The following is a 27,974-nucleotide window of genomic DNA, read 5'->3' as shown; positions in this document are numbered from 1 at the left end:
AAGTCAGGACCACACTGAGGACAGGGCTGGCCCTCACTCCCACGGGAGCACACAGGCAGCAGCGGGCAGGCCTGCAGAGGGGCGGCAGCCGCGGCCACACACACAACAAAGGCAACGGGGCGGATTTGGAGTTTATTTGCTGCAGCTCCTGGATGCTAGTTTACAAGGCAAAAACAAACAGAAATAATTGGAATAATAATTATAATTTTTTTAAAAACCCTGTCGACAACTTTCAACCATTTCTTTATATTTTGACAAATCTTTTTTTTAAACAAATACAAAATAATCTAAAAGGAGAAAAACTATACATGGATTATTTACACCTCTGATAAACAGACTAATACTGACCCAGGTGCCCGTCTGTGCAGGAAACATCTGTAAGAACCAGTATGGGGTGGTCTTCTGTAGGCTCCAGTGCCAGCCTGACCACACAGACCCAGGCAAGCGCTGCCTGGCTCTGCCAGGAAGCTCGTTTCCAGCGTGGACCTGCTCTGTCACCAGTACTTCACAAGCTCCAGCACAAAGTGCCTGAGGCCACCGTGGGAGGCTCCGCGCCTCTCAAAGCTATTTCCAGAGATGCCCATCACCTTCTGGGATCAGAGGGGTCCAGATAACCCAGCCCAAAGGGGACCCATGGCTCCTCCACCTGCCTGGAGGCAGTGTTCTGCCACTAAGGCCCTGGCCACATGGAGGGGGCGTGCCAAGACGTCACCTGCCACCTGCTCTGCCTGGACTGGCATGCTGGCCCTGGCGGAAGAGCAGGAGCTGCCTTGAGAGTCCCTGAGAGAACGGCAGGAGAGGGCTGCTTCGCGGCTCCCTTCACAGCGCGAGTCAGGAGCCAGGGCCGACTCACACAGGTCGGTGGCATGCCATGTCACAGGGGCGGGAGGTGGAGGCCACCTCACCCTAGCTGACTCACTGCACCCTGCTGAGCAAGACCCCTGCTCCCTGGAGGCCACCACAGAGTGCACCAGAATAGTCCAGCCAGGTCTGCTTTTGAGACAGAAAAGGCTGAAGCCCCAGGGGGGTCAGATAAAGCTACCCCTTCCTCTAGAACGAGGAGTGGGCTCTAGGGGAGGGAAAGAAAAACCAGATATGAACAGTTAGGTCATCCTGGGACCCGTTGGGATGGCCTCCTCACAGTTTTGGTTATTAGGTATTTAGCTCAAGGAAAATGCTGACTTTCTACTTTAAAGCCCCGTGGGCCCATGTTCTGCACGCCAGGTAGAGAGGTATCCAGTCAGTTCAAGCCTCGCCTGGTCCTGCAGCCATGGAGGCTGAGTGGGAGCTGCCCGCACTGCCCACCCACTGCCTGCCCTAGAGGGCTCCCTGCATCTGCTACACCCTGCCCACTGCCCAGCTTGCTCCTCTTGCCCACACAGGCCATGGGCAGCAGCTCATAGGGCACCAGCAGCCCCAGAGCCTCTCCAAGGGAAGCATCCCACATAGGGCAGGGCAGGGCAGGGCAGGGAGCAGTGCTATGTTCACTTCTTAAAAAACAAAAATAAATCTTTATATACGTGGCTTCTTTTCCTTTCCACCTTTCTCCTCCGTGTGTTGTAACACATCCTCACAGCGATCTATGGAGCAGGACGACAAGCCCTGGCTGGGAAACACTGTGAGGTAAGCAGCCGACTCCTCATGGTGCCACAGCCTTGCCAAGCCAAGGAGTGTGGCTGCGTGGCTGCTTTGCTGTGAGGAGCTCCGTCGCAAGGGGGGCTCGAGAGCCCCAGGTGGCAGGTGGCATCCCCATCCCCAGCCATCACTGCACACCCTTCTCCCCAAGAAAACTGCGACAGCTGAAGCTAGTCTCTAGGAAGGAGCCTGGTCTGGTGGAAGGGCTCTCCGTTCGCTCCGCTCCATGGCACCCCTGGTGGAGGTGGGAGAAGGGCTGCAGCTTCCAGCGGGATGTGCCGGGCGCACCCTCAGTGTCTCTTTGTGGAGGAGACCTTCTTTTTCCGTGCTGCGAGCATCTCATAGAAGGGGTCCCTGCTGATGGCTGCTCTGGAGCACGGGAAGGAGAGAAAACAGAGCTGTGAGGGATGGGATCAGAGACGCAGACCTGGGCTGACCCAGAAGCCCTGTACTGCCCACTGTCAAAGGCCAAGGCAGTGTACGCATAGTGGCTTACGGTGACATTCTAAGAGACACACAGGGGCATGTGACAAGATAACATAGGAGGGTTTGGGATTGTTTCAAACTAATCATCACTCGCCATTTGGGAAGTGAATCATCAGATGGTCTCATAGCTGTAGCCCAATTCTGAAGAGAAAACCCCAGAGCAGGCTTCAGTTGCCTAACATCCGACTGTCCTTTGTAGCCATGAGTACCACATAACCAACACAGCACACAGCACCCACACATGGTGTTCAACAGGCTGGCATGGACTGTGCGGAGACATCCAGGTGCCCGTGTACACAGCAGCTCCATGATGCTGGGTGCCGCTGCTGGGCTCTGCTGAACCAACACTGCAGCGGCTGCGCGTAGAGCCACTTTGAGCCTACACAGGCCATCAGGAAGCCCTAGGGATGATGGACACCGGGAGAAAGCCATGTCCTGCTTGGCTTTCTACAAAACCTTAACAAAACGAAGCAGCCACACCCAACTTCTCCTCTTCATGCACTGCATCTCTGCCGGGTCCACAGGGAGAAGCATTAAGGCTCACGTGGCGCTCCTCACCATGCTGTTGCAAGAGCAGCGTCCTCAGCTGAAGACCAGCAAGCCACTGTGTGGTTTTGGCCTTGCTGTGCCTCTGTTCTCAGCTGTGGGGTGGGAGCACTGTCTCTGGGTCAATCTGCCAGATGTGCAGTGGCAGAGGTGCAGCTGCAGGTGCCTAGGGGTCCACGCATCCTGGGAGGCTGAGCCCACTTGGCTGACAGAGGTGCTCAGCAGCCCCACAGGAGGCCTTGGGACCGCGGACCCGAGTGGGATTCTAAAGAGCACTTCATTTCTCTGACGACACAAGCACAAATGTATATGAACCAACATATACGAAAGTGGTCAAGACATTTTTGGAAGAAGAGTGAGGGGAAGGAGACTGTCCAGTCACACTCTAGTGGTGGAGCAGTGCTGTCTGTGGTCACTCAGAAGAACACCAGTCAGCACGGCCAACCAGAGGCTGCCCAGGCACGTGGCGCACACAAGGGGAGTGCAAGAAAGTGGGGGTCAGGTCTCTTGGCACAGAGTGCTGTGATGACAGACTATTGTCTAAGAGACCAAGGCTACAAGGCTAATGTTAAACCACACCCAACAAACAAAACACTCCTCAAAACTTACTGAGTTAAATATATATGAAAAGGGCACAGGACATGCAGGTGGCATCTACTTCCTGATCTTCCCCAGCCACAGGGCCAGTGTCCAGAGGACCCTGACTGAATATACTGGGTGTGTTGCCATGCTCAGCACACAGCTGCTCTGGCCACAAAGGCTACCCTTAGGGAAGGTATCTAGTCCAGGAGCCATGGCATTTCAGTCCCCCTCAGAGAAGAGCACGGACTCTGTGTGACCTGATCCAGGCACCCTGCCTCTAGTTCCTGTCTCTGTGTGGCAGGACGGTCAGCAGCTTCCTAACGGTCAGCCTCTAGGAATGAACTGTCAGCTCCTCCTCCTCATCACACTTGCCATCTCTAGCCATTCACTTAATATCCAGGGGAGGGAAGTGAGGTGCTCACAGCAGCCTTCCTGGACAGGAGGAGCCCATTTCCAGACACATGCCACATCTCTGTCCTTGTAACAGGCCTCGCACTACGGGACCTGCGTTGGCAACGTGACCCTGACAAGGCCTCCACACCCACTCTCTGGTGCGTCACTCCTGTGGTCACCTTCTGCAACTCCAATGTGCCCTAGTCTTCTTACCTATGACTGACTCTTGGGACGAGTGAGTTATAAAGCATGGGGACTGTCCCCTCCGAGTGACGCCAGAAGAGGTGGGCAGAGGGCACTGTCCCTGCTCTGGGTCGGCAAGTGCAGACTGGCCCATTACACTGTGACAGGCAAGAACCCAAAGGCCCTACTGGAAGCAGGCTGGGGACTTGCTGAAGACCCTTCCAGCAGCTGAAGGACCGGACGGGCGGGGCAGGCGCCTGTCTGCAGGGAGCCTCCGGTGCTCTTACTTGATACACTTGATCCACTCCTCCTTCTCCTCAGGTGTGGGGGCCGAGATCCGGTACACCGTGTGGTTCCCTTCCACCACGCGCCCGTCGGCCTCTGTCTTACAGGCCTTGATCACTTGGTCTTTATTGTCAGGAATATATAGCTCAAAGCAGTTCTGAGACAAAAATAAGAAAGTGTTGCATAGATTTTAGGAAGCTGCTGACCGAGGAAAATATTTCCCATAAGACTCTATTCTAACCTCCCAAAACTGCAGGTGGGATAAATGTTCCCCAGGGAAAAGCGAGGCTCGGGATGGAAGGCTGCAGGATGTCACCTGTCTGTTGTCAGCTCCACTTCTGACAGGCAGGAGCAGGCGCAGGGCTGAGGGCTGTGCTAAGACCACCCAGTGCTATGGTCCCAAGACCACCACAGTAGCAGCCTGGCCGTGGGTGCCCAGTGCTGACCCATCAGGAGGGCTCATTTCTAGAGCTCGTGTGTGGCTAGTAGGCAGCACTGAAGCAGATGGACAGACTGTAGGAGGTTACTGGTCTCATCTTTGGGTTGAACACTAAGGATAAATCCAACACTAGGCTGACCAGAAGGCATGCTCGGGTTTCCATGCTTGTGAAAGCATGGGTGTACCCACCCCTCAGGGCCAAGAACCTCAACAGGAGCTCTCACCGGCTTTTTAGAGTCCTCCACCTCCCGGATGCTCAGGTTCTCCAGAGGGATGATCCCTCGGGGCTCCTTGTCCTGGAACAGGCGCAGCAGCAGGACATCACACTCAGCAGGGACATGTCCCCATTCATTCCTCCCTCAAAGCCCATCCTGACTCTCCTCCCTCTTGTGGGCACAGAGCTCCCAAGTATGCTTCAGGCCCACCCTGGGTTCTGCTACAGGACCGGGATCAGGAGTGACTGGTAAGCACTGTGACCCAAAGCCCTTTGCAGGTAAAGGGCCAACAGGTGCCATCCAAGTGTGCCTGGCAATGACCTGCAGGCCTCAGGCAGGAATGCCTCAATCCTGTCCTCCAGAAGGATTTTCTTTCTCGTCACTTCCTGTTCTGGCTCTCCTCCTTGCCTTCCCAGCCTGGATTTTTTTTTTTTTTTTTTTGCCAGCAATTCCTAGGAGCCTTTCCTAGCTTCAGCCCAGACACCCTGCCCCATGTCTGACACACGGACCACCAGCTATGTTTGAAACTACATCCTGCCCACCCCAGACTAGAATCTGAGACAGGATGACAGCCTTTCCTACTGCTCCACCTGTATCTACAGAGGGGCCTGAGCTCAGGTCCAGAACAGAGCTCCAAATCCACCTCCATGCCAACCAGGCCTCATGGGCACTGGCAAGCCAAGGCCCTTATCCCTACGGTCCCTAAGCTCTGCTGCAGCCCATCACGGGCTTCATGCTGGGTCAGAGCACACATGCACAGAGCGTCAGGGGCCAGCCAGGTCTGGAGCTCCAAGTTCTGTCAAAGCACAGCAGTCCTCCAGTCACCTCCCATCCCCTGGCAGCAGCTGTGACGACTCAAGCTGATCAGTTTGCTGCTATTTACTCTGAATCGCACATCCAGGACATTATGCTTGGGCGGCTGCTCCAAGGCTCCAGCCTTCCAGGCTAGGTAGAGAAGAGGACAGAGGTCCACTTGCCTGTTCCCAGAGCCTTTCAGGGCTTCTGCCAGCACCACTGTGCTCCTGTGCTGTGTGTTTTACTTTTTTCCAGAAAAGCTTCTGTCCTGGGACTCAAAAATTCACCTTCCATCAACTTTTCACCAAAATCAACTACATATACTCCACCTTGTCAAAATCCTTTTTCTCAGACTCATTCATACTCAGTGTTTTTCAAATTCCAACTACTTGGCAAAGTCCCTCTTCCAGCCACTGGAACCTGTCCGCTCTGGTCCAGTGGCCAGAGCTCACAACTCTCCACTCGGTCTGTCCTTTAGCCATCCCATGGGTTTCTCAGTCGTAGTGAGCATCTTCTGTTTTGGCAGAACACATCCTCCACCAGCATCTTTGGAGGGTGCATGGAACAGGGCAGCACTGTCGAGATGGTACTTGGTGGGGCAGTAATAGTTTGGCTGGGCAGAAACAAGCCCTCCAGGACTCTGAAGCCTGGCGTCCTCACCGTCAAGGGACAGTGTGGCTCTGTCCAAGTTAGTCTGGTGGCTGTGCTTGTCTCTTTGTTCTGATGTACCACACCAAGGCTCAGTGAAGACGCACACTTGGTGTGGACCTAGTTTCAGCAGGGCATTTGGTAAGCCTTTACAACACATGTTTTCATTTGGAGGAACTTTAAACTTTATTTTGGTTGGGTATGGTGGTGTACACCTTTAGTCCCAGCACTTGGGAGGCTGAGGTAGGAGTATTTCTGTGAGTTCAAGGCCAGCCTGGGCTAGAGTGAGACCCTGCTAATATAAAAACAAAGAGAGAGAGAGAGAGAGAAACCAAAAGCCTAATGTTTATTTTGTCAAGGATTAAGGACTGCTTTCTACTAATGCCAACGTGTGGTCTGTCTGATTTTTCTTAAGAGAAATTACCATGATCTTTGTAGAAATAAAATTTACCTATTATAAGGAGCTTAAAACTGTTGAAAATTTAAAAACATTCTAAATCCAATCACTGCAACAGGTAACATGATTGAATGTATGTGAAGAAAGGGAGAGAAAGAAACAGGTTTTGTGAAAATAGGCTATTTCACATGGTATTTTCATAAAAAGATAGCCTACTTTAATTATACAGAGTTTCATAAGGGAAAATACTGAGGCAGAAACTTCAAAGTAAAACTTTCTATGACAAATGAGAGATCTTAAAATCACCTCATTTAGGATAGACAGCAGTTAAAGGTGCTTGTTTGCAAAGCCTGCTGGCCTGGATTCAGTTTCTTAGTACCCACAAAAAGCCAGGTGCACAAAGTGGCACATGTATCTGGAGATCGCTTGCAGTGGCAAGAGGCCCTGGCATGCCCATAACTCTCTCCTTTTCTTTCTCTCTACCTGCTTGAAAATAATTTTTTTAAGATCATGGCATTAAAATAAAAGACAGACTGATTGAGAGGGGGAGGGGATATGATGGAGAGTGGAGTTTCAAAGGGGAAAATGGGAGAGGAACAATACCATGGGATAGTGTTTACAATCATGGAAGTTTTTAATTAAAAAATATTTAAAATTTTTTAATAAAATATTTTTTTAAATAACCTCATTCAAATTTAAAAATAGCCTATGGGCCTGGGCATGGTGGCACATGCCTTTACTCCCAGCACTTGCGAGACAGTGGTAAAAGGATGGCTGTGAGTCTGAGGCCAGCCTGGGCTAGAAAACCAAGCAAACAAAAAGCCTATGAAAAACCTTAAGAGTCTTGGTTATTCCTCTTTGGAAAGCACTGTGTTCCATGTCCTTTATCCCTTGTTTTGAAAGACAAGAATGTACTCCACATTCTTCATACCTTTCTTCCTACTGATTGATTTGTTGACTTCACTTCTACAGTGCTTAGCTAACCATCAGTCTAACCTGCGGGCCCAATCCCCAGTGGCTGAGCGTCAGCACTGCAGGGACCTGAGCCCACCCATATTTCAGCAGACTTCAATATCACATCCTCATTCCGGGTACATTTCCGTGTCAGTTTTCTACTCCAAATACTTCAGTGGGCTCCACATCCAAGCACACTTTAGTACTAGCAGCTTCATGTGTGCATGTCCCTTCTCTTTCAGCATGCGCATGATCTCCACACTTGGGCATGTGAAATACGTTCCAGCCTCAGCTCGTGGTGCAGCTCCACTGGGCTGTGATCGGCAGGCCTTAGTTCAGGTTCTCCATTTCCATGTGGCTGGATCGTTCTGCACCTGGTGCACTCTGGCGTCAGCTCTACACGCTAATGCCCTTGGCCTGCGGAGCTGGTCTCAGTTCCACATGTGAGTGAGTGAGTTCAGCGCTCACTGCTAGTCTCTTCTCCTTCCTGAGACCTTTCTGTTGGTCACTGTATTTGGGGCTTTTACTGCTGAGAAAGCTGCTTCAAGAGTCCAGAGTGCGCACCTCACGTTTTCTTCATGTGACACTGCCACTAGCTGGGCCTCACTTCACAAAGGCCCTGGGTCACCTGCCCTTCAGAACTGTGCAGAGCTTGATCCACTAACCTCAGAGCAAGGGCTGCCAAGATGGTGTGCTTTTCTAGCTAGAGGCCAAGGGCTTTGCTGCACTTCTCCACAGGGTCCTGAGCCCTCGGGTGCTCTTCTGAGTCTCAGACATATGTGTGTTTTTGTTTCTCCTCTCATCAAACCTTTGATTGACACACCAATCATGCTGGGATGGTCTCCTGCTCTCGGCCTTCCCTCCAGGACAGTAAGTGCCTCTTCACATACTGTGTCCCATGGGCTTGCCAAAGAAAGAGCCAGAACTCTACAACTGTTCAGCAACGTCAGGAACGTGCCGCTCTGGCGGTCTTTCGGGCTGGCGTTCTGTGCCGCCCTTCCTCCCACGACTGCGGTTGCCTTCAAATACTCTGGACTTTCTCCTCCAAGTCTCTCTCATTCTGTCTTCCTGCTTCCTCACTCACGCTGGCCTGGGGAGGAAGGCCAGGTGCTTTACAATCTAGCACTTTCTATGGAGAAACTGAGATACTCCCTGAATTCTCTGTCCTCTGGGACAATGGTGTCCAAGGAGGGCACAGCTGTTCCACCTATCAGCTCCTAGTAGGCCCTCGGCAAGCAGTTTCCTGAATACATCCTGTGCCTTGGCCTCCAACATGGGAGTGAGTCCTGTCCATCCACTTCCCCACGAATCACCCATTTCTACCCTGGTAGATAGTCCTAGGTCGTGATCAAAGGCAGAGCAACAGCTCTGACTGGGTTGCCCTAAGGTGCGGGCACAGACTGGGCCTAGGCTGTGGCAGGGACTCTGCTCCTCTGGCTGCTGCTTTCTTCTCTCGGCCAGAGTAAGGACAGCGGAGCCTTTCCTGGTCTGGATGCTATTTCCTCCCACTTATTTCACAAGGGTCCTGCTCGCTCGCTCGTTCTCGCTTGTTGCCAGGAGTTCTGTGTGGAAGTTTCGGCCCACCACGCTGACTCTGGTGAACTCTCTCCTGTTTGGCTCTCCTCGCTGCTGCAGCAGACCCGTTCAGCTGAGTGGCGGGGATGACACCACAGCAGCATGGTGGGCCAAAGCTCCTCGCCTCCTCTACACAGGTCAGTCCAGGGCCAAGAGCACATCACCCAGATACCCACACACTCCATGTCCACCCAGAGACCCTGAGAACAGCTTCAAGGATAAAGGCAGAATAAGGGCTGGAAGGGTGAATGAAGCAGAAAATAATTTACCAAGGCTCTTGTTCACAATGTGCCTTGGGGTGAGATGGGAAGCATCTCTTTATTATTTTATACACCTGAAGTATCACTCTAGTATTGGAAAAGATTTTACATACAGAATAGAAGAGCCAGCTGCAGAATTTCAGTAGCATGTGTATGGCCGCCACAGCCCTTGTGCCTAGTCAGAGCACCCTGGGAACAGGTTACTGACAATAGTCCATAGCGCAGTGCCAGCCTGAGCAATTGCGAATCCACCTGAAACCATTTTGTATCTCACTCCCTATGGGAGGGTCTCATTCATATGACATCCAGTGACACACAGAGCACCAAATGTATAGAGACCCACTTCCCAAAACACAAAAGCATGGGCTGCATCCTAACTGAGGCCAGGTTATCTGGGGCGGGTGCCAAGTGCCACTCTGCAGCCCAGGCTGATGCTTGTGGTGTCCTCCTGTTTTAGTTATTACAGAAGAGACTTCAGCCCTTCAACTCTCAATGGGATCCGTGACTTTTACTTAGTGAAGACCTGACAAAAGCCACTGTCCATTCTGCTGCCTTGAACCACTTCTAGACCCAAATCCAGCATGAGGCCATCACCACTGCGCTCACACAGGAGTGCGTATCACTTGTGCGGCTTAACTGTCACTGCCGGGGTCTGAGTGCCACTGCGTGCTGTCCTCACTCTGAAAGTTCTACTGCGTAATTTCCATTCCTACAGGCTCTATTAAGCCTTCTGCCACTAAATAACAACCAACAGATCTCTACGGCTCAAGGAAATTTCAACTTCTTAAGCCTTCAAATAATCTCAAATGACCCTTTGCCACTTCATCTCACCTCCCTTTCCTCCGCCACGGAGCTTCCCACTGGTGTTTCTTCTGAGTCAAGCCCTACAGCATTTCTGCACCCCAGGAAAGCTAATCCTCCAAATCACAACTGTCTTGTGTTTTCACTACGGCCACAAACTTTCTTGTCAGCTGACAAGGTGTATTCTTTCTGGCCCATCCACAGACCTGCTCCTAACACATGTCCTGTTCTCACGCCTCTGCTCGGGGCCTTGTGGCTCCCATCCCACCCGCAGCTGATGCAACCAGTGCTGGCTCTGGGCCACCCCTTCCTGCCAGGCACTGCACTTCCCGCTGAGGCTGGCCTTAGCCCTTCCCTGCCCCGCGAGGAGGTGGACGAACAAATGTAGTTGTCTCCAAGGACCCCTGCGGCTGAGTTTGGTGAGAGCGGTCCCAGAGCAGAGGACTGGCCCACCCCGCCTGGAGGACAAGCAGATGCTCACCGTGGTGTATTCAAAGTAGTAAAGGCAGTTGTCTGTCAGAATGAACCAACGTCTCTTCCAAGTCTTCACCCTGCCACCTGCAGAGCAAAACAGAAATGCACTTTGACATCTGAGACACAGCCAGGCAAGCGCAGGCCGCACCACACACAAAGCTCTCTTCCTGGTGAGGTGGCAGAGGGGGCGGGGCAGGGTGTCAGGAGAACATGTAGACCATGGCAAAATTTACATCAGTGACAAGACACAGCCAAGACAGAAGCATCTTCCACAGAGTGAAAGGCTATGGTACGAGCAGAGCAAGCGCGTCCAGGTGGCATCTTGAGATGAAGTGAGAGAGCAAGATGGGAGTGGGACGAGGTGAAAACCCGGGGTGATGATGCGAAATGCAAGTGTGCCTTGGGCTAGAGGAGCCAGGCAAGGCCTGCATGGAGAGATGGGCAAAGAAAGGAGGTGTGGCCCCTCCCTAGGCTACACAGGCAGCACCTCAGCAGTTCCATGGAAGTGACAGGAGGGAGCAAACAAAGTGAGGCACTGAGCCCTTCACAGCCAAACTGTTTCCCTGGACACAGATCAAATTCTCGCAGCTTGCCCTCTACCCTCGGCTCACAGTGAATTTTTACACCAGCTTTAGCCCTCGGGTTACTGCCCTGGAAACAAACCGTCGCCAGAACCAGCAGGATTCCTGTATGGAGAGGCTGGCTCAGACCCTGACTACAGACTCAAGTGACATTTCTGAACCAGAGTAACTGAGAGGTGGACGTAACAGTGAGAAGTGAACACTGGCCATGGGGGCCGGCTGGGACGGCCTCCCTCAGTCTCTCTTCATGCCTTTAAGATTTTGTAAAGATGTCACTCTGAGTGATGTTCTTAACTGTGCCTGCTTTGAAGGAAGCTGTATCCTTTCCCATCGTGGCTAAGGGCCCCTCTTTTCCACACTTACCTCAGTCAAGGGAAGACTGTCTTGACATGAATCATCTAAAGGGACCCTGGGTCTGCCCATGATGAGGCATGCATGCACTCCACACACACCGAACACTGATCCAAGCTTTTTGCTTGGACCCAGCCTACACAAAGCATGGCTTCCTCAGACTCCACAAAGGGCAGACCTGGTGAGAGCCCACCATGCCTATTCTCTTGCCCTCTGTGCCAACAGGCAGAGTACAGGGTAGCACTGATTCCAACTGCCAGCACCTGCCTCAGGCTCATGCCGAGCCCTGGGCGGGGTGTGCGCACCGTGGAGGGGAGGGCAGCGTCGGGACCTGGGCTTTCTGGGCTGTGCGGACTCTGCAGCGCCTGCCTAAGCTCTGGAGAGTCAAGCAGCTATCTTTAACTGCGTGATGCTACCTGACTTAGGCCTGGGTTCCCAGAGGTAGTGTGCTACCCGCTGCCCACCCTGGGCAGTACCCAGCAGTGAGGTCTCTCCCTCACAGTGATCTGGTAAGATTCATGGAAACACCCAAGGTCAAGTGGCATGAGTGAGAAAAACCCTGAGTGGATAATGTGACATGCATATGGACAGGAAAGGCTGGGCAGAATTCAAATGAGAAGGAAGACAGGAATATTTCAGAATGGGAACCAATTTGTTACTCAAAGAGAACCCCTCCTCCCCACTTCCAAGCCTAAGAGCACCCCGATGCTCAGTGGACAAGTTCCCACACAGGGCTCAGCACTCAAGGATGGTCAACCCATGCTGACTTCCCATGCACTCTGTCACAGGACACTAGCCCAGGTGACATGGGGATTTAGGAGATGACAGAAAACGTGGGTCAGACACCAAAAGAAACAAGATGGCAGGAATTCAAGGAGGAAAAAGCGAAGCTGGAGGAAGCTCTGGGCCTGATTGCAAAAGCTTGGTTATGTCCCCTGGACAGTCCGCCACATCACAGAGTCCTCTACCACGAAGCACTGCTGTGGGTCCACGGGGAACGCTTCCACGTGGAAAGAGAAACAGACATGGAGCAAGCAGACAGATCGATGTGCGCTAGGACAGTCCCTGTGGAACTCACAGGACCCCCTCTTCAAGGCTCCTTGGGCCCTCCCTGACCCCCTCAAGGAAGGCCAGATGCTGTCTTCCTGCCAGTCAGACAGCCCGCCTGACCCCCCAGCATGCACAAAGTTACACTGGGGGAGGCTCATTCTTTTCAGAGCAACTCTACTGAAATCATGCTCAGGCACAGATCTGAAGAGTTCTTTGGCAGCCCCAAGTCAACACCTATAGAATTAAGGAGCCAATTTGGGTTTTAAGGAGAGTAAAAACCCAAAGAAAAATTAACAAAAGAGCCTACCATAAGGCCCTTCACTGACATAGGAAACTGAATCAAAAGACTGTTCGTAGGGCTTCCTGGTTTGTTTGGTTTTCTTAAATTTTCACTTGGTATCATTTTGGGTTGGGAAAATAACACTTTGCTTTTTTGTGCAAAGGTAAAAATTCTAAGTGTCATCTAATTTAGTCTTTTCCTAACTTGTCAAGCAGGGTGTCAGAAACTCATGGCTTTGGGAAATCAAGATTCTCTTTTTCTTCTTCCTTTGACCAGGTTGTTACACAGGTGTCAACTGGCTCCAACACCAGCATCCTCTTGGCCAACAATTCCCAGAGCAAGCTGTATCTCCTCAGCCTCTACAAGCACACCGAGTGTGCGCTCTTGCATTCCTATGTGCAGCCAAGTTATTCTGCATCTTAGACCTGGCTGGCTGGTGCACTGCACTCTCCTCCACCACAGGAACACAGGAAAATTGCTCCAAGCCCTGATCCTGGCCAGTTCCCTAGGGACTGTACAGTAAGTTAGAAGCAGCATTAACACTACTACCAGCAATTAAAAACAAAATAACCAAGGATAACAAAGTAAGAGAACGCTGCAGCAATGACAGTGGCCTGGGCAGAGTGAGCAAGCTGGGTGCAGGGTTACATACCTCCTGGAGTTTGGGGCAAGGAAAAGGAGAGCCAAAATCATGGAAACATACAAATGAGGGAGAAAAGAAAATTAAAACAAAGAAATTAAACCCCATTCCTTAATCTTAAGTGCAACGCATCAGTCACATTTACACCTGCCTGAGGAGGGAGGTCAGCCTGAATGCTGAGGGGGAGGCAGTCACCCGTGGCTGTACGGGCACTTGTCTTGTCTGATCAGCCACGTCCATCGGGGAGCCTGGCCCAATGCTGCCACAAATTCCATGTTTGTAAGGCAATGAATGCTGTCAGCCCATCCACAACCCAACACTTCGGGGAAATGAAATGCCTTCTTTAAGATGGCTGTCACGTTTTAGTGCAGTGAAAGAGCACACGTGTACACCCATGAATATACATGTATTTACGTGTGCACACAAGAATACACCTGCATATGGCTATATGCACACAGGAACATATACACATGACTACGGGTAGCAGGAAGCCCTGCCCCATGCATGTGCACACACACACTCAAGAGTGATTTTAAGTGTGCTACAATGATAATACCAGGCTAAGAGTCTAGACGGGTTTGGTGGAGGCTTAGAAAAAGTAATACAATGACCCCAAAATCAGTGATTCCCATACTGGTTAATTTTTTCTCGGGGATGAGGTCTCACTGTACTACCCAAGCTGGCCTCAGGCTCCTGGGCTCCAGGGATCCCATGGCCTCAGCCTCCCGAACATTAGGGACTACAGGAATGCATCACGGCACTTGACTTAAATTTCTTCAACGTTTGATTTTTTTTTTTAATATAGATGCCTCATAAATTTGCATGTCATCCTGGTACAAGAACCAAGATAATCTTTGTTCTAATTTTAGGACCTGGTTGTCAAAGCGAACACTTAGCATTAGCATCTAAACAAATTTCCTTGTACGGGAAGTAAATCTAAAACATCTAAACCTGGACAGTTAAATTTTCCAGTACATATCCTTTTATTTCCATCTGCTTGACAATGAGAGTGCAGAATATAAGGTTGCTAGGGAGTTAAAATTTTTCAGAGCCTTAACTTCAATAATTTCCCTGGCTTCAAGATTTATTCAAGGACTATGTCAGGCTCCAATCTTCAAGTGGTGTTTTAAGGGGAATTCATGAATTAAGTCATTGTGAATAAGCACACAGACTTGGGCTTTTCAAAGGAAATGTGCATCCTGTGCCATTGGGCCTAGGCAGTAAGGAAAGATGCTGGCTCAGCTTTCTCAGATGTTGATAGTAAAGGTCAAGAGAGTAATGACCACTAGTCACCAGGGCAGTAGCTAAAACGGGAGAGGAGGGTCCAGTGAACAGAAAGAACGTGTCCTGCTGAGGAGGGATTTAGCTTATCAAGGGCCAAGGCAGAAGAAAACTGGAAAGTGCTCTCTAGTTAAAAAAAAAAAAAATTGGACATCTCATCTCATGACCAGACAGTGCAGAGATCTGTATGTTGAAACAATAAAACAATCACACGTGGACATGACCGTGCATGAGAACCTAGAGAACTTGTTTTCTGTTTGGTCCCTCTGTCACCTTCCTGGCAAGGCAGGGCCATAAATCTCAGCGACAGAGACTGCTCTGCAGAGGGAAGAAGGATGCACCTTGCACTGCTCTGAATGACAGGCTCGCTACTGTGGCTGGTTCAAACTGGAAGGGGTGAGTGAGAGTGCGGCGGATCGCGCTGCAGCCAAGGGCTCTAGGTTTGCCATGCAACTGCCTGTGGGAGCCAGATGCAAAGGGAGGTGATGATGCACTGGGTAGGGCAGGAGTGCCAGGGACAAATCCGGGGGATGGGAAGGAGAAAGATGGACATGGTTGGTCACCCTCCCAAGGGTACGGGACAGAGATGGGAAATGGACCAAGTCACTGGGAACTGCCTGAAGGAACCTGGCCATCAATTCCACAGTGGCCATGCAGGGCCCAGGCACACGTGGGCAGTGTCATAAGGTCAACATCTGTCCCCAAGAGTTTTTGTGTCCTATGGGGGCATGGGTGGGCAAGCCACTTCCTTTCTAAAGGTGGACCTGTGTTAGAACAGAACCCTGGGCAGAGTCTCTGCAGGGCGCCTGTTTCTACCAGAGCTGGAAGCAGGAGCCCCCACCTGCCCACCCACACAGCGCGGCACAGGGGGTGACTTACCGAGTTTCAGCAGCCAGCCTTCTCGGTCTGGGTTGAAGAAAGTGTGAGTGAGGTCGTTCCCGTCATCTTCGGGGATTTTAAAGGGTTCATTTTTTATGCTCTCGTACAGATTCTGAGATAAAAGATGACACTGCATGTCTCTGATTCTAGAACTACCTTTTCTTCCTCCCTTTCCCCCACTGACTCCATAGGCATCACTGCAGATCTATACTAACACGCCTTTGGGACTCTGAGACTACAGGAAGAGCATGACCACTTCTGCCCTCTGGCAGTTCACAGGGACAAAATTAATGTCTAATGGACAACTAAGGAAGGAAAAGAGCAGCTTTGTTTCTAGTCAAACCTCCAGTTTTAACAGCCACTTTCTCTTTCTGAGTCATAGCTGGCCTCACTGCCAGTTTCCTCATGCTATTCACATAGCTACATGAACTAAGAGCGGCCCCCCCTCAGTAAGTGGGGCGCTCTCCCTCCTGTGCTGAGTTCACTTTCTCGGCTGATGAGCTTCTCTGGCTCTGCTCACCCGGAGCAGCTCCTCGGGCAGGTCTCCCCCATCATTGATGCCACGATTCATGGCAATGAATCTCTCCACAGTGGGTTTGTCTTTGACATTGGGGTTGTGCAGGCTGGTGTTCAACATTATGATGGCAAAGGAGAGGACGTAGCAGGTATCTAGAGAGGAGAGAAAAGCAGAGGGTCTTGGGACTAGAACTCAGGTCCTCACGCCTACAAAGTAAGCACTTCACCCATTTGGCTATCTCCCCAGCTCTTAAGAAACATAATTTTGAATAGCTATCAATTTCATAATTCTGAGGCACCTCAATCTATATTCCTATATTTTTTTCCCTCAGCAATGTTGAGGATGGAACCTTCAAGCTCTAATCTATAATAAAATCTTTTGAACCTTAAAAAACTGTTCTTAGCATGAAGTTGTGCCCTCTAGTTTTAGAAATTACCCAGTGCCAAGACAAAGTCCTACTGGGAGCCTCCTCACTCACCCGTGGACTGGAACACCCCACTATTGCACTGACAGTACCGCTGGGCAAAAGCCTCCATCATCCGGTCGATCTTCTGGGCCTCTCCAGGGAGCCGGAAGCTCCACAGGAACTGCCTGCGTGAAGACAAGGTGGGAGGGGGGTACTGTCGCCTCTGAGCTGCTGTGTGCTGCGGGGGACTTTCACTGTCAGAGGTGAGTAAGGGGAGCCGGTTGCGGGGGGGCTCAGTCTGTTTTTATGGGAACTTAAATAGTATCCATCACTGCGGCCTTAGCTGAAGGTGAGATGCTGAGAATAACTGAGAAATTAAGACTTTCCTATTCCAAAGAACAGCTTTTCTCTTCAGAGTACCTCACTAGACTGAAATGCAGACAATGCTCATCTGAAACAAGTGCTAAGGCTATGTGGCAGCTCAGAGCGTTGACAACTGTAGCCGGTAAGTCACAGGCAGGCACGGTCACGGGCTTAATTCTGTCTGCCTTGTTTCATCTACTGAAATCACAGACACAAGTCGATCGGATGATTTAGACCACAGCCATGGAAATGCAGAGAGAGTGTGTCTCTAAAGACACAAAATAATGGTTGGTAAAAAATTCAAAGTTGATTTTTTTCTTTCTAAAATAAAATGAAACATATAAGTAGCCATTTTGAGGCAAAAAAAAAACAAAGAATTTTCTATACTGAGGACAGGTTTCCACATTTAAGGACTCTGCAGTGTCCCGAGTCTCCTGAGGGAGCATGTCACAGACTCTGCTTTCAAGGTGGGTCACTCTGCCACCCGACTGTCCAGTCCTTCCGGTCACAGATCAGTGCACAGCTTCCTTTCAAAACATATCAAGCTGGGTGTGGTGGCGTACACCTTTAATCCCAGCACTCAGGAGGCAGAGGTAGGAGGATCGCTATGAGTTCGAGGCTACCCTGAGACTACATAGTGAATTACAAGTCAGCCTGAGCCAGAGTGAGACCCTACCTCAAAAAACAAACAAAAATAAATAAATAAATAAAATGAGAATGAAAATGAAAACACAAGATATTCACAATCGGCCCTGAAGACACTTCAGTCAAATGGCACATGGGACAGATGGTCGCAGCCTGCCTCACTCTCCACAGAACTTGGTGGAAAATACGTACCTCAAGGCCTGGACGAGGTTCAGGTCAGTGAACTCATGCAACTCCACAAATGCATGAAGGACCTGGATGTTAAACTCGTCCCTGTCAGGAACAGACAAGAGGCAAGGAGACGTGTAAGTCAGTCCTCCGCTGATCCAGAGCCCAAAACATCCCCCAAACAAAGTCCTAAGTCAGACAAGCCTCCTGGCAAACAAGGTAGGTTACCAGTGTAGTCATGGTAGCCTTAGGACCACAATCTTCCCAAGAGCTTGGGCACATGGGAGCTTCTGCCCACCTTCTCCAAAGGCCTTACCTCTCCCCCAGGTAGTCACCGATAGCTGTTTTGTTGAGCCCTTCCCCTTTGTACAAGAACTGGGCAATATCTTCACAAGTGTTCTTCAGTAGGTCATTCTCTATTAAGAACTGGATCCCCTGGGGAAAGACCACAGAGAAGCAATGACGCTGGCCTGAACAACTGCAATGGGGAACGTGGGCTGAGGAGCAATGCGATGACCACCCACCACTGCACAGGGTCATGGCCTCACAGCCAGGACTAACCGTGGTGCTTGTCCTAGACAATGGCAGCTTGTAAAAAGCACCCTGGGTTCCACCTGAACTCCAAACAGGCCATCTGAAAGACCGTGGTCTCCTGTTGGCTCCTCTTTACTTACCTTTTTAGGGTCCATGTTAAATTTCTTCCTGCCCATGGCTACCTGTTTGTTCCTCTGCATGTTTTTCCTGAAAGACAAAACACAGCCATTAGCGCTCTGGGAGCGGGCAAGTTCTGGGAGGCGGATGCGGTCCCTGTGGGCAGCACTGACAGATGGGGATTTGAGAGACTGGTCTAGGGAAGCAACAGGTGTGATGTGGCACCTCCAACAGAGGCCCGCAGAAACCCTGACCCCGGCTCTGTGCTCACTTGCTCCTTATATATGAGCTCCATGGTGTTTTTTGTTTGTTTTGTTTTAAGGTAGGGTCTCATGATAGCCCAGGATGGTCTGACCTGGAATTCACTATGTAGTTTCAGGCTGGCCTCGAACTCAAAAGTGATCCTTCTACCTCTGCCTCCCCAGTGCTGAGATTAAAGGCATGCACCACTATGCCCAATGGGTTTTTGATATGATTTTTGTTGAAGTTATTATGAAAGCATCACTGGTGTAGTATAGAAAACACCCATTTTAAGTACATATGTGGTCTTTAGTAAGTTTATTACATTTTGCAACCAACACCATAATTCAGATCTAGAACATTTCCAGCCCCCTCCCAACACAGATCCTTACACCCAATTCTAGTTAACCCACATTCCTAACTCTACCCCAGGCAACTGTTTCCACAGACCTGCCTTTCCGGACATTTCACATGAACAGAATCACACACTGTCTGAACTTTGCACCTGGCTTCTTTCACTCAGCACAATGCCTCGAAGTTCATCAGTACAACATTCCTTTCTGCAGCTGACAGCGTCCCACGACGTGTGTACCTCACGAGGCCTGCTGAGCCACGCACCAGACGACGGACGCTGAGACTGCGGCCTGAGGTCGCTGTGGGCATGGCTGCTATCGGTCTGTGTGCACGTCTTTGTGGGGACACGTTTCTTTCTTTTGGGTGGACACCTAGGGCTGGATGCTGTGGGTTAAGTGTTAACTTTTATATGTAAATTTTTAAGAAGCTTCCCAAGTAACAGCAGTTTTCTTGACTGCATATCAGACTGCAAGATGCAGATTTACAGACTGCGCATGTCAAGTGTGGCCCACCCACCCGTGCGGTGGCAGCACCTTAGCTACGCACATTTGCACACTCCACCGGGTCCTGTCAGAGCAGCTATGGTGCACTACATCCGTGCAGAGCGGAGCCTGTGCTTCTGTGTGGTTTTTGTGAACAGAGGTGCAGGCCCTGGCCACTGCTTCACTGGGAAGTTTCAGGGGCAGAGAGGAAGATCAGAAGAGAAGCCCGAGGAGTCTGTACTGCATTCATTCTTCTTCTGTCTTCTTTGACACAGGGTCTCTTGCCACTGCATATGCACTGAAGACTGGCTGCAGCCTCCACCAAGCCCAGACAAGAGCCCAGCCGTCAACGCGTTGCCCCAGATCTCTGTAGGTACAGTGGTGGCAGGACACTCACGGGAAGTGCAGTGAGTCAGCTCCCATCCCTACCTATCCTGCACCGTGCCTACTGGACGATCACTGCAGGTGGCTGTCATGCCTTCGGCCCCCCATGAGTCGCTCCCATCCCTACCCGCCGGCACAAAGACCTGAACTCCAGCTTGGGATCTTAGCGGCAACTCTCCAAGCGGCGTCCCCACGTTCACTGCAGGCTCTAGTACTACTACTGTGTTACCTTGGCTAACTGCCTGTAACCCTCAGGCAAGTTTCAAGCTTGATAAGATGTATGTGGTTTATACCTGATCAAAGAGTGTTTAGGGTCCTCTCTACAAAAGGTTGGTATCAGGACTTTAATTGAAAATATGACAACCTAGCTATGAAAAGCCAGAACCCGTGTGTACTCTCTGCCTGCGTAACAAACCCCATCCTACAGATGCTCAGGGACCTATGGGAGAGCTCTTCTTTCTAAAGTTAATACTGGAAAACCAGTTTAAAACTCCAGATTTTAAACCATAAATAACTGAATTATTGCTACTTGGACCACAGTGCCAGATACAGCTGATAAGAGGTCTTAAGTTCATTAGCTGATGTTTTTGGTGCCTAATCACTGACTTCCCTGGAGTCTTCAGTTCCCTGATGCTCTGTGAGAACCCAGAGAATTAATCAAGAAAATGACACCCTGAATTCTGAATATGTGTGCAGACACCAAAATACAGAAGGAAAAAACCCACATAATACTAATCATGGTTATCTGGATTAGTGATTATGGGAAATTTGTTTTCCCCATACTTTTCTATAGTTAACCAATTTTCTGCATAAACATAAACTCCTTTTATGCTTTAAATTCAGGGATAATTCACATTCAGCACTGTGGTGGTCCGAATCAGCTATCTCTCATAAATCCATGTGCTTTGAATGCTTGGGTCCCCAGCTGGTGGCAATTTGGGAGGTGGAGCCTTGCTGAAGGAGGTGTGTTGTTGCGGGTGGGCTTAGGGGTGTTATAGCAGCTCCCCCTTGCCAGAGCTCAGCTCACTTTCTTGTTGCTATATTCCATCTTCTGTGGCAGAGATGATGTCCAGCCTCTCTGCTCATGCCATGCTTTCCCCTGCCGTCAGGGAGCTCCCCCTTGAGACCGGAAGCCACATTACAATTTCCTCCCACCAGCTGCTTCGGGTGGGATGCTTTGTCCCAGCAACAGGAAGGTAACTGCAGCCAGCACAAGGCACTTGTGCTGCATGCACCGTTCAGTTTTAACAGCTGTTCAATCACTCCCCATGAAACCCACGGCCACTTCTGGTCACTTGTGTTGCACGCACAGGAGCTACTGTCATGGTTTCTGCCATTGCAGGGAGCTTAGTTTCTCCGTCTCAGAGCTTCATGACTTCTTGACAGGAGTGTTCAGGCTGGCGGCCGTGTGCCCAGCCCGCGCTGCCAGGAGCAGCAGCTTCTCTCCGAGGGGCAGCAGTCTAAGGCCCCAGTCTGGCTCTGTACTCGCCTGTTGGTAGGCTCTGGTTATTTCTAGCTTGGCAAAGTTGAGTAAGAATTATAGCCTGGCGCAAGTCTTCCTGTGGACATGATTCCATTTCTCAAGTAAGTTCCTGGGAGTTGAACTGCTTCTTTACCTGTGGCTGTCCCAGGGGAGAAGCAACTCTACAGCAGTCTCACCCTGCACCCACCCTCTCCTCTTCGTGAGTGCAGCACAGCACAGCTCCTCTTACACAGTACCTGTTCAGGACTCTGGCCTGTCACTCACTGGGCTGCCTCTGTGCTCCTGAGCCACGTATGTTCTCCCTCTGGACACAGGTCTCCAATCAAGTGTGCGTGCTGCAACATTCTTTCCTACCCTGTGATTCACCTAGTCCTTTCTTTCAACACGTATCTTTTTACTGTGGTGGTTGTAATGGGGATGTTGACTCTAGACAAGTGCTCTATCACTGAATTAAGACCCCAGCCCAACAGTTACCTTAAAAAGTATAAGGGCTGGGGAGATGACTCAGGGGTTAAAGGTACTTGCTTGTGAGCCTGCCAGGCCAAGTTCCATTCCCCAGCACTATGGAAAGAAGATGCAAAGTGACACAAGCATCTGTAATCACAATGAGCCAACAGCAAGGAGGATGAGCCAGGAGAATCTGGCCAGACAGGACACACAGTGGCAAAAGCAAAGGAGACCCCGGTCTCAAAAAGGAGGTGGAAGGAGAGGACAAACACCCCAATGGTGTCCTTTGCTCTCCACACATGCCATGTCACAGACCAACACACACACAAATTTTTAAAAATCAGGATGGAGGGCTAGAGAGACAGCTAGGTGGTTAAGGCACTTGCCTGCGAAGCCTAAGGACCCATGTTCAACTGTCCAGATCCCACATAAGCCAGATACACAAAGGTGAGATAAGCACAAGGTCACACATGCCCACTAGGTGGCACATGCATCTGGAGTTTGAATGCAGTGGCTGAGGCCCTAATGTACCAATTCTCTCTCTCAAATGAAAAAAAATTTTTTAAATTTAAAACTCAGAATGGAGAGGTGGCTCAGCAGTTAATGATGCTTGCATGCAAAGCCTGATGGCCCAGGTTCAATTTCTGAGGATCCACATAAAGCCAGATGCTTAAAGTGGCACATGTGTCAGAGTTCACTTGCAGTGGCAAGAGACCCTAACACACCCATTCTCTCTCCCCCTTTCTGCTTACAAATAAATAAATAATTTTTAAAAGATCTATAAGAGCAGAAGTTTAACATTTTGAAGAGGTCTAATTTATCAATTTCTTTTCATCTACAACTTTTTAAAAATAGAAAGTAAGAAAACTGTAACCCCAAGCAATAGCCCGAGGCTGAAAGTAATGAGCTGGATGTGCTCTGTGGAACATAACTATCCACTCGAGTTTAAAATCACAAATCACATGGCCTTATGAAGCCAGACAGGGAGGCTTCGACTTAAGAAAAATAGAGACTGGAGGGAACTTAAATGTAGCCCTTATTGCATTAAGCAGTTAGAAATGGTCTGGAAACCCCATTCAAAACCAAACTCTCAAAGTCATTAACATGTCATTAAAAGGAAAAAAAAAAAAAGAACAAATAGTCTTTGTCATTTTACACTGTACTTTCATTTCTACATTATTCTCCCTTAAGTACTGAGGAGGTGCAGATAAACTTGATATCATGCCTGTATGTTACCGGGCCTACCTGCCTTTGAAACTGTATTAGCAGCATTCATTAAACTTTTCCTTTGTACAAAGGACAAAGAGAAACCTTAAAACACAAATGCAGTGGACACCAGAAGGGAAGACACAGTAATTCACAGAACGATATGAGACCACTTTAAGGCATTCTGGAACCTTTGGATTTTCTAGGTCAGTTTTACACATGTAACAAGCTACTGTGTTCAGGAGACAGGAGGAGAGGGCCTGTATGCTGGACTAAGAGGGCAGAAAGCCTGGTTCCTCCTTCCATGTGCCAGGCCAGTGGTGGGGGTGGGGTGCACGGAGGCGCTACGACCTCAAGGCCTACCCAGCATCAGGGTGAGCTCACCTTTCCTCTGTGGATCCCAGGCTTTCAATTTCATTAGCAACTTCTGCTATCTCGTCCTTCAGCCTCTGCAAACAGAAGTGGAGTTAAGGCACAGCCCAAAGTGATACACTTCCCTGTCCCACCCCAACACACAAAACAGGGTAAAATGGAACAAGTAAGGCATGCAAAGAAATCCAAAACGGTGAAGTTGGAGGTCTTTCCTCAACAAATCCGAATGGGCTCCTACCACAGAGTAAACATTTTAGGTCTATGGGATGGGAAAGGCAGCTTCTTGCTGCACATTACCTAGGCTAAGAAGGAAGCACACAGACTATGTAAGCAATGTATACAGGGCCAGGAGAGGCCTGAGTTTGATTCCCCTGATCCATGTAAACATTTGGATTCTGCCATGCATGCCTGCAACCCAAGTCCTGTAAGGGAGCAGAGAGCAGAAATTCTCCAGGGCTCTCAGGAAAAATGCATTAAGACTCTGGCACTTGCTTGCAAAGCCTTTTGGCCTAGTTTTGATTCCCCCATAACCATGTAAAGCCAAATGCACAAAGTGGCAAATGCATGTGGTGTTTGTTTGCAGTGGCAAGAGGCCCTGGTGCATCCATTCTCATTTTCTCTCTCTCTGCTTGCAAGTAAACTTGGCTGTTCTTCTCTCCTGATGCCTGACCCTCCCTGCTCTGTTGGGCCTTCCCCCATGCCAGTTTAGCTGCGCTGGAATGGAGGAGAAGACCCTTACACTGGGATCTCTTCTACCCACACGGGCTCTCTAACCACTGGGATCTCTTCTACCCACATGGGCTCTCTCACCCGTCTACATGGCAGATGCTGTCTATACTTCCTTCTCGCTATTTCTCTCTCTCTTTTTAGTTTTTCGAGGTAGGGTCTCACTAGTCCAGGCTGCCAGCTGGTCTCAAACTCATTATGATCCTCCTACCTCTGCCTCCTGAGTGCTGGGACTAAAGGCATGTGCCACCATGCCCAGCTTCTTTCCTTCTCTTAATTCTCTTAATCTAATAAAGTCTCTCTAACCCTTACCCTCTGACCTGTGGATTTCAATTCTTTGAATTCATAAAATAAGAATCCAAGGACACCCCAAATTTATTGGGAAGATATGGTAGAATAACTTTCATGGTAGAAGGACTGTGAGGGGAAGTCCTGTTCGTATCAATGGAAGACAGGAAACAAAGACATACTGAAACCTGGGATGGCAGTGAAAACCAGGGAGAACCAAGATCCATCAGTATGACAAGAAAAGATAGCTGGCTGCCTAGCATGAGTCTTGTCACCACCTGCATCTCTGCCATGGCCCAGGGGACCTCACAGAAGAGATTTAAACATGGGTGCTGCTCTCATTGCTGTCCTGACAACCAGCTCAAGAATGATGGCCACAGACAGTAAAGATACTCAAAACTCATCAAAGCAGAGATCCAGGAGCTGAAGAGAGTGCTCAGTGGCTAAAGTACTTGCTTGCAAAGCCTAATGGCCCAGGTTCAATTCCCTGGCCCCCATGTAAAGCCAGATGCACAGGGTGGCATATGTGTCTGGTGTTTGTTTGCAGTGGCTAGAGGCCTTGGCCCCATTCTCCCTATTTCTCTCTCTCTCTCTCTCTCAAATAAAATTTAAAACAATATTTTTAAAGCAGAAATCCAGAGGCTGCAGCGTTTGAAACTGAAGTCGACTGACAGCACAGCTGCCAGGGCTCAGAGAAGACTGAGAGAGAGAGAAGGAGAGGCTGCAGGAGGCACAGAGTAGGAAGGAGTATTCTGAGGCATTGCCCCTTTCACACAGACTAACTGCATGAATAGCCCACGATGAAAACCATGGGTTTTCAAACCCCATTGAGGAGGGCACACAGTGGAATGGGGATGGGGAAGAAGGAACATGAGGATGATAGCATGAGAAGAAGAAAGAGACCAACACACGAGTTGTCCAGACAGTAAACTTCCTTATTAATAAAATATATTTTAAAAAAGAGCCAGGCATGGTGCTGCACACCTTTAATCCCAGCACTTAGGAGGCAGAGAGGACGACTGTTCTGGGTTAGAGGCCAGCCTAAGACTACATAGTGAGTTCCAGGTCACCCTGGGCTGGAATGAGACCATAACTCAAAAATATTAGGGTTGGCAAGATGGCTTATAGCAGTTAAGGCACTTGCCTACAAAACCAAAGGACCCAGGTTCAATTCTGCAAGAACCGCATAAGCCAGATGCACAGGGTGGCACATGTATCTGGAGTTGGTGTGCAGTGGCTAGAGGCACTGATGTGCCTATTCTCACTCTCTCTCTCAAATAAATAAATAAATAAAAATAATTTAAAAAATTAAAATAAATAAAAATGTTTTAAGGGCTGGAGAGATGGCTCAGTGGCTAAGGTACTTGCCTGCAAAGCCTAATGTCGCAGGTTTGATTCCCCAGTGCCCACACAGAGCTCAAAGCACAAAGTGGCGCATGCATCTGGAGCTCTTTGCAGTTGCTGAAGGCCCTGGTATGCCCATTCACTCTGTCTCTCTTCTATCTCTTTCTCTTGCAAATAAATATATAAAATTAAAAAAGAAAAAAAGAGGGCTGGAGAGATGGCTTAGCGGTTAAGCACTTGCCTGTGAAGCCTAAGGATCCCGGTTCGAGGCTCGGTTCCCCAGGTCCCACGTTAGCCAGATGCACAAGGGGGCGCACGCGTCTGGAGTTCGTTTGCAGAGGCTGGAAGCCCTGGCGCGCCCATTCTCTCTCTCCCTCTACCTGTCTTTCTCTCTGTGTCTGTCGCTCTCAAATAAATAAATAAATAATTTTTAAAAAATCTTAAAAAAAAAAGAAAAGAAAAAAGAAAGAGACCCTGCCTCAAGGAAATTCCCAAATGAGTGACAGGAGGACACCTGACACTCCTCTGGCCTCCATGTACCTGTGAGTGTACCTGCACATAACACACACGCATGCACGCGCACACACACACACCCTACACAGGAAATAATAAAAGTAAAAGCACATTAGTGAGAGATGGCCACCTTGACCCAGTCTCACAACAAATCTGGAGCTCCCGTACCCAAGTCTGACAGAAGTTCATGGGTACACGGGCACCCACATGCCTGGCAGCTGGGAGGAGAGAGGCTCCACTGGGTTTACACTGCCGCCTGATGGTTGCCAAAAGAATGTCCAACCCAATCGCTGTCCATGCACGCCAGCCTCAAACCCCTGCCCAGCACTGGAAGGAAGGGAGTGTCCCGTGCACAGGGCTGGGTGAGAGCCACTCTGCTTGCCCAGATATCATCAGGGAAACAGGAACCTGGGCAAACTGTTCGAAATCTCAGGCCTCTCCCTCATGTGGCCCGGCAAAATGCCAGGCTCTTTCTCAGCCCTGACATGTCATGAGGGGTTTAGAACACAGCAGTCACTACCTCGGGACCGAAGCAGCACGGCTCAGGGCCCTGCGTGCACTAATGTCACGTGCTGCCTTGGTTTCTCTGTGGTCACCTTCCCAGCTGCCTCCTACCTGAATGTCAGCCAGCAGCTCCTGCTTCCTCCGCCGAATGTTTTCTAGTTCTTGACGTTCCTCTGCAGTAAGGTCGCTGGGAACTGCAAACAGGAGAGAAATGTCACCAAGAAAGCTTTCATCCCACCAAAAATAATGAAAACTCCAAAAATACACAGGGAGAACAAGACCAAGAAAGAAGCCAGAAGCAACTTCAGAGGAGAATGCCCACTAGGAACCCTCTGGCTCCAGTTCTCAGCAGGGTCACAGAGAGAGGCAAGGGCTTCAGCGCCCAGACAAGCCAAGGGCAGCCCGCAGGGAAGGAGACCCTGGCATGGAGAAGCTGGCTGCTGGGGAGGAAGCAGTGGAGGTCAGCTGTCTGCCTGGCCATTCTCACCCCTGCGAGCTGCGGGCCCAGGCCTCAGCTCCTTGACGGCGAAACTCCCGGAAGCTGAGAGCTATCTACGGCAAGCACGAGAGGAGGGACGTGGAGAGGGACGGCGCTGCAGAGTGATAGGAATGGTCTCATATCATTTTGGAGAACAGCACAGCCAGAAGTCTATGCATACAGAGAAGGAGATCCGGCAGACAAGGCCTGACAGACAGCAGCACTTAACTCTTCGGGACAGGACAGCCCTCCTGCTTCATCCCCTTTACGCGGTTTGAATAGTGTTCTATAATGTGCTCCCACCACCCAGACATAGGTAATTCCCAGAGCACAGTTCTCACAGAAAAGCACTTCCACAGTCCTCCAGTGACTATCAACTCATCCAGACAGAACTGTGTGGGGACAGACATCCTCCAGACAGCCCCTCTGTGGGAACCAGGTGACGGCATGGAAGGGCATGCAGTGGAGCCGGGCAGACCCCCTCCTGTCTACCACTTGTGGATCAGGTCACTGTAGACAAGTGACTTGCCCTATTTGAGCTACACTCTGACATACTATCACCCACCTCAAGCGGCCGCTTTCAGAGGAGTGTTCCCTAATCCACAGAGACACATTCCAAGAACCCACTACACCCCCCGGATATCTGATGCTCTCTGTGATTTTAGATATCCAG

General features: G+C 50.0%; 1 protein-coding gene across 3 annotated transcripts in view; it reads right to left on the bottom strand.

Moving 5' to 3' along the window:
- Positions 1 to 113: 113 nt before the first annotated feature.
- Cyth1 (cytohesin 1) overlaps positions 114 to 27,974 on the bottom strand; it is a 97,483-nt gene continuing 69,622 nt past the window's right edge. For 2 of the 3 annotated variants that reach the window (XM_045158582.1, XM_045158583.1), the window contains exons 2-13: positions 26,935 to 27,017; positions 23,461 to 23,525; positions 18,504 to 18,570; positions 18,146 to 18,264; positions 17,854 to 17,934; positions 16,726 to 16,838; positions 16,251 to 16,399; positions 15,730 to 15,842; positions 10,676 to 10,754; positions 4,774 to 4,845; positions 4,113 to 4,267; positions 114 to 2,004 (exon numbers count right to left, since the gene is read on the bottom strand). In XM_045158582.1, coding sequence (XP_045014517.1) covers positions 1,926 to 2,004; positions 4,113 to 4,267; positions 4,774 to 4,845; positions 10,676 to 10,754; positions 15,730 to 15,842; positions 16,251 to 16,399; positions 16,726 to 16,838; positions 17,854 to 17,934; positions 18,146 to 18,264; positions 18,504 to 18,570; positions 23,461 to 23,525; positions 26,935 to 27,017 — 1,175 coding nt within the window. In that variant the 3' untranslated portion in view covers positions 114 to 1,925. The remainder of the gene's footprint in view (positions 2,005 to 4,112; positions 4,268 to 4,773; positions 4,846 to 10,675; positions 10,755 to 15,729; positions 15,843 to 16,250; positions 16,400 to 16,725; positions 16,839 to 17,853; positions 17,935 to 18,145; positions 18,265 to 18,503; positions 18,571 to 23,460; positions 23,526 to 26,934; positions 27,018 to 27,974) is intronic. The other variant, XM_004655239.2, reaches the window with a different exon arrangement.

The sequence above is a fragment of the Jaculus jaculus genome, chromosome 9, assembly GCF_020740685.1.
Source record: "Jaculus jaculus isolate mJacJac1 chromosome 9, mJacJac1.mat.Y.cur, whole genome shotgun sequence".
NCBI classification, from domain to species: domain Eukaryota; kingdom Metazoa; phylum Chordata; class Mammalia; order Rodentia; family Dipodidae; genus Jaculus; species Jaculus jaculus.
Note: the sequence above shows the minus strand (reverse complement) of the source record. Positions and strands in the feature narration are given on the sequence as shown.